At 47.9% G+C, this 6,126-nt stretch overlaps 1 protein-coding gene across 5 annotated transcripts in view; it reads left to right on the top strand.

The window, feature by feature from the left end:
- The window catches only part of LOC103122285 (zinc finger protein 112), a 34,962-nt gene that overhangs the window by 28,420 nt on the left and 416 nt on the right, over positions 1–6,126 (top strand). For 4 of the 5 annotated variants that reach the window (XM_060186214.1, XM_060186213.1, XM_060186216.1 and 1 more), the window contains one exon: positions 647–5,305. In XM_060186214.1, the coding sequence (XP_060042197.1) occupies positions 647–3,114 (2,468 nt within the window). In that variant the 3' untranslated portion in view covers positions 3,115–5,305. Of the gene's footprint in view, positions 1–646; positions 5,306–6,126 lie in introns of those variants that run through there. The other variant, XR_009548397.1, reaches the window with a different exon arrangement.

Here is a 6,126-nt window from a genome sequence, read left to right on the forward strand (position 1 = left end):
CCCTGCACCATCATAAGCCAGAGCTAAACAGTGTTCTGGTTTAAAGAGAGAGAGAGAGAGAGAAGGAGAGAGAGAGAAGGAGAGCTCTCTTAAAAAGACTCAGGGCCCAGAGATAGCTCACCTGTTAGAGCACATGCTTTCTGTGTGTGACACCCTGGGTTCAAACACTGGCACCACATGGGAGCACCATGCCAACACCAGGGAAACTCCACAGGTGGTGAAACAGTGCTGTGGTGTCTCCCCTCTCTTCCTCTGTCCCATTCTATCTCTTGTCTGAATTATGTGGATACTACTTATAATACTGGGGTAGCCAAAAATAGCCATTCTCAGGCTGGGGAGGCAGCATAATGGTTCTGCAAAAGACTCTCATGCCTGATGTTGTAAGGCCCCAGGTTCAATCCCCAGCACCATCATCAGCAAGAGATAAGCAGTACTCTGGAATGTCTGTCTGTCTCTTTTCCCCTCTATCTATGTATCTATCTTAATATTTCTCTCATGAAAGTAAATAAAATGTTTTAATAGCTCTTCTGTAAGTATTCCTAGAGGTAGTAACATGGATTTTTTTCCTGCCTCATAGAAGTTTCATGTCAAAATCTCTAAATGAAATCACTCAGTTGTGTATATGTCTAAATGTTTTTCCTTATAGGACCCAAGAATCAACATGAAATGGAGAACATTCAAAAAATGAGATTAACCTACATTTCCCCCAAAGAGTCTTCTTCTTGGCTGGCCTGTCTACAAGGCACAGACAGATTAGCCAGGTGTCAAGATCCCATGAGAGATGTCCAAAGCATTCTTTCTCAGGTCCAGAGTGAAGGTGCTGCCCCCTGCCCATATTGGGCAGGATTTCCAGTTCAGATTCCAGGAGATGAGAATTACCTCTCGACTCATAAAGGAAATGGTTTCAATTATGTAAAAACTCAAGAATTTTCATGTTGGAGGGTCCAGCATGCTGGGAGGAAAACATGGCCAACCGAGGCACAGAATCCTCAGTGTCCATGTCAGCCAAATCTCATGAAAACAGATTTCTGTAAGTGTGACAACACTGGTTGGGCCTCACATCACAACGATAACCTGGGAGTAGACAGAACAAAGAAAAACAGTAGTTGCTATGACTGCGGAGAAGACACCGTGCGGGTTTCACTGTCCAGTCATGACTTGATTCCAAGGGGGCAAGAGCCCCGCCTATGGGACAATTGCAGAAGAGCCTTCAGCCGTGACTTCGGCCTGGAAGTTCAGCGGCAGCTCCCTTTAGAAGGGAAGCCCCCTTCATCCTGTCCATGGCAAAAGGTCTGTAGTCGTAGTTCAGATCATTGTATTCATCCTAGCGTGCAGAGAGGGGGTGATTGTGTTTGTGGGAGCTCACACCTGCAATCCTGTCAGAAAACGCAGACAAAGGAGAAGCCGTGTACGTGTGAATGCGGCTGGAACTTCAGTCTCTGTTCCTCCCGCAACACTCAGGAGCATGCTCCCCAGGGAGAGATGCCTTCCAGGTGCAACACTCATGAGAAAGCTCTCAGCCACAGCTCAGACCATCATCGAAATTTTAGGGTTTGTGCTGGGGGAGAACCCCAGGAATACGAGCAGAATTGGAATATCTTTGATCATCAGAGTTCTTGTATTCAAGTTCATCAGAAAATACACAGTGAAGAGGAACGGCACGCAGATGTGGAATCAGATGTTAACATTCAGCAGAGCTTCCACAGGGCAGAGAGTCTCTGTAATTCTATGGACTGTGTCAATGGTTTCCATCTGCCATTACAACTTCCGGACCTTCACATAGTCCACACTAGGAAACGGCATTATAAATGTGACACGTGCAGTCAGAATTCATGTCTGCAAGGCCACCAGAAAGTACACATTGAAGCGAGACCTTATAAAGAGTGTGGGAGTGTCTTCACTTGGAATTCAAAACATGAAGATCGCCAGAAAGACCACACAGGAGAGAAGCCATATAAATGCTCCGTTTGTGGTAAAGGCTTCAGTCACAGATCAGTTCTGAACATTCACCAGAGGGTCCACACAGGAGAGAAGCCTTATACATGTGAGGAATGTGACAGAGGCTTCAGTCGGAGTTCATACCTTCAAGCCCACCAGAGAGTCCACACTGGAGAGAAACCCTACAAATGTGAGGAGTGTGGGAAAGGGTTCAGTCGCAATTCCTACCTCCAAGGCCACCAGCGAGTCCACACAGGAGAGAAACCCTACAAGTGTGAGGAGTGTGGGAAGGGCTTCAGCCGGAGCTCACACCTCCAAGGCCACCAGCGAGTCCACACAGGAGAAAAGCCATTCAAATGTGAGGCGTGTGGGAAGGGCTTCAGTTGGAGCTTTAATCTGCAGATTCACCAGAGGGTACACACAGGCGAGAAGCCCTACAAGTGTGGAGAGTGTGGGAAAGGCTTCAGTAAGGCCTCTACTCTCCTGGCCCATCAGAGAGTCCACACAGGAGAGAAGCCGTATCGCTGTGAAGAGTGCGGGAAGAGCTTCAGTCAGAGATCTTACCTGCAGAGCCACCAGAGCGTTCACACTGGTGAGAGACCTTACGTGTGTGAGGTGTGTGGGAAGGGCTTCAGCCAGAGAGCCTACCTTCAAGGCCACCAGCGAGTCCACAGCCGAGTGAAACCATATACATGTGAGATGTGCGGGAAGGGCTTTAGTCAGAACTCACGTCTTGAGGCACATCGGAGGGTCCACACTGGCGGGAAACCCTACAAGTGTGCAGTGTGCACAAAGGGCTTCAGTGAGACTTCCCGCCTCCAAGCTCATCAAAGGATCCACACAGAAGGGAGACCCTACAAGTGTGAACAGTGTGGGAAGGGCTTCACGGGGCTCTCCAGTCTTCAGGCCCATCACCGAGTCCACACTGGGGAAAAACCATACACATGTGAGGTGTGTGGGAAGGGCTTCAGTCAGCGATCCAACCTGCAGGCCCACCATAGGGTCCACACAGGAGAGCAGCCCTACCAGTGTGACGTGTGTGGCAAGGGTTTCCGTTGGAGCTCAGGCCTCCTCATTCATCAGAGAGTCCATAGTGGTGATAAACTGTATAAAAGTGAAGCGTTTGGTAAAGAGTACCCTTCATCAGAGAAACCCCACAGAAACGAAGTTCTGTAAAAGAATGTTGTGTCCTATGGTGGAAGCTCAGTTTCCATTCACTAGTATCCATGCGGTAAGCAAATCACTTTCTCCATGAAGACGGAACGTTTCTGCCCAGCCTCGGCATTCGCAATCATCAGTGAGATCTCGGGAGAGGGGTCCCGTAAGGGGTCCTGTGAGAATGTAACGTTGGTCCTTGCACCAGGGCTTACAAAATTTACACATGCCTGCCTGTGCCTCAGTGTAAGTGCACTAGAATGTCAGCTTGATAAGAGAAGGGACTTCACCCGTTGCTAAGCATACAGAACTGTGGCATTATAGGCACTCAGGACTTTTGCTAAAGGTCTAAAAGTGTGTAAAAGGTATGTTAGAAAATCGCATTAACCCCACCTGCGTGGGGGAAGCTTCACAAGTGGTGAAGTGGGTCTGCAGGTGTCTCTCTCCTTCTCTGTCTCCCCCTCCTCTCTCAATTTATTTCTATCCTATCCAATAAAATGGAAAACATGGCTGCCAGGAGCAGTGGATTCATAGTGCCAGCACCAAGCCCCAAGGATAACCCTGGAAGCAAAAAGAAGAAGAAAAAAACTATATTAAGCCATGCTCCAAATTATTACTTTCTTGTCACCAGGGTGGTCTTTGGGACTTGGTGCCTGCACTATGAATTCATCTTTCCCAGCAGTCATTTTTACATTTTTTTTTCTTTTCTTTTTACTTGATAGGCCAGAGAAATTGAAAGGAGAGGGAGTGAGTAGAGAGAGAGAGAGAAACGCCTGCAGACCTGCTTCACCACTTGTGTAGCTTCTCCCCTGCAGGTGAGGACCAGGGGGTTGAACCCAGGTGCTTGCACATGGTAATAAGTGAGCTCAAACAGATGGGCCACCACCTGCTCCCTAAATTATTTAAAAGTGTGTTTATTTTATTTAATTTATCTGGGATAGAGACAGACATTGAGAGGGAAGAGGAAGACGCCACAGCACTGCCTCACCACTTGTGAAGCTTCCCCCTCCTTCCGACCTCCTCACATGGGAACTGGGGGCTTGAACCTGTTTCTTGTGCTGTGTATGCTCAACTAAGTGTGCCACCATCCAGCCTCATGTTTGAAAAAATATATTTTTAAATATTTATTTATTCCCTTTTATTGCCCTTGTTTTATTGTTGTAGTTGTTATCATTGTTATTGATGTCATCATTGTTGGATAGGACAGAGAGAAATGAAGAAAGGAGGGGAAGACGGGGTGAAAGAAAGACACCTGCAGACCTGCTTCACCACTTGTGAAGTGACTCCCCTGCAGGTGGGGAGCCAGGGGCTTGAACCGGGATTCTTACGCCGGTCCTTGTGCTTTGTGTCATGTGCGCTTAACCTGCTGCGCTATCGCCCGACTCCTATGTTTGAAAATATTTAACTAAGCATGACAATGACCAGTAAGCACAGAGACCAGTATTGTATTAAAGAAATTTATTAAGAGGATTCAGGGTAAACTTATTTAAGAGAGCAACTTAAGTTCTAGCAGAATTATTCAAAAGATTTGGAAAAGGACAGGAAAAGAAGAATACATGACCCAAACCTGCACCCCTGGGGGGTGGGTGAAGGCTCAGTGCCAACTGCCCACAACACCAAGAAGCAAGGGACCCAGAGTGTCTGCTTTGCCATGCACACAACCCAGCTTTGGGCCCTCAGTACAACACCAAGTGGGGGAAGCTTCCGAGTTGTGGAGTCTCTCCCTTCTCCCCCTTCTCTCCCTTTTTCAATCTGAAAAAGCCCACAGTGGTGAAACCTCAGCAATGACAAGACAAAGAACAACCAAGTGTGTTGAAAGGAAGAATCGTGCAAGCCACCTTAAGATAGCACTTCCGGTAAACACACACTTTACACACATGTATCATCAAAGCAGTACTGTGATCTGAAACCACTTGAATGTGTTTAGAACGCTTTTGCGATGGGCTCTTCTTCCTGTGTTGTGTTGAGCAGAGAAGTGTGGAGGTTTTCAGCCTTTGTTCCCGACAGTGGGCAGTTGGCTTAGGTGCGGCTGTGTGTGCTCACTTTTAGTATCTCTGTCTGACTTTGCAAGAATGGAACACGGCATCTTACAGAGTGGGACTTTGACCACTGGCTGGTTAAGACAGTTTTGCTGTGTCATTTGGGTAGTGTCCAAAATGGCAGCCAAGGAAGAATATTTTCCTTAATAAATGTCAAAATTATAATTCTCAAATTCTTAGTGTCCCTGTTTCCATCAAAGTCGTCCTCGTCTCCCTCTTCCTCGTCCTCTAGACGGGGGCTGGTGAGAAACCACAGCACTGAGGCTTCCTTCAGCCCAGTGGGGGCCAGGTGTTAGCTTTTCTCCAGCTCAGCATCAGGCAGGGTCTGTGATGCATTTGAAAGACTTCAGTTTCGCCAACTTATTTACTTGGCATCAGTGTTATCACTTTGGCCTGGTGTCAGCAGAACCACCAGTTTCTAGTGGCTTCCCTTACTCCTTCCTCTCCCACTCCCTCGATAAAGGGTAAGAGACACAAAGTGATAGGCAGAGACACCTGCAGCACTTGGGAAGCTTCCCCCCTGCCCGTTGCTTCCGACAGAGTCACCACCCACCCCTACCCCCCTTGTCACCTTTACCCCCCCCCCCCGGAGGTTGTGGGGTCTCTTATCCCTGAAAGCTAGGAACTCGTTTTTTTCTTATCATCAAGCTATATGATGATAATTGAGGAACAGATATTAATAGCGGCCTGACAGTGGCACATCCAGTAGAGTGCACACTTTAACATGCACCAGGATCTGAGTTAAAGACCCTGGTCCTGGGGGCCGGGTGGTAGCACAGCGGGTGAGGCGCACATGGTGCGAAGCGCAAGGACCTGCGTAGGATCCCAGTTAGAGCCTCCTACCTGCAGGGGGGCCGCTTAACAAGCGGTGAAGTGTGCCATCACCTGCCCCCCCCCAAAAAAAATCTCTGCTCTCCCTAGAAATGTTTGCTTGTAAGTCATGTCCATTGTGCAAACTTTTTTTTTTATTCCAGGGTTATTGTTGGGGCTCAGT

The sequence above is a fragment of the Erinaceus europaeus genome, chromosome 2 (genome assembly GCF_950295315.1).
Source record: "Erinaceus europaeus chromosome 2, mEriEur2.1, whole genome shotgun sequence".
Lineage (NCBI taxonomy): Eukaryota > Metazoa > Chordata > Mammalia > Eulipotyphla > Erinaceidae > Erinaceus > Erinaceus europaeus.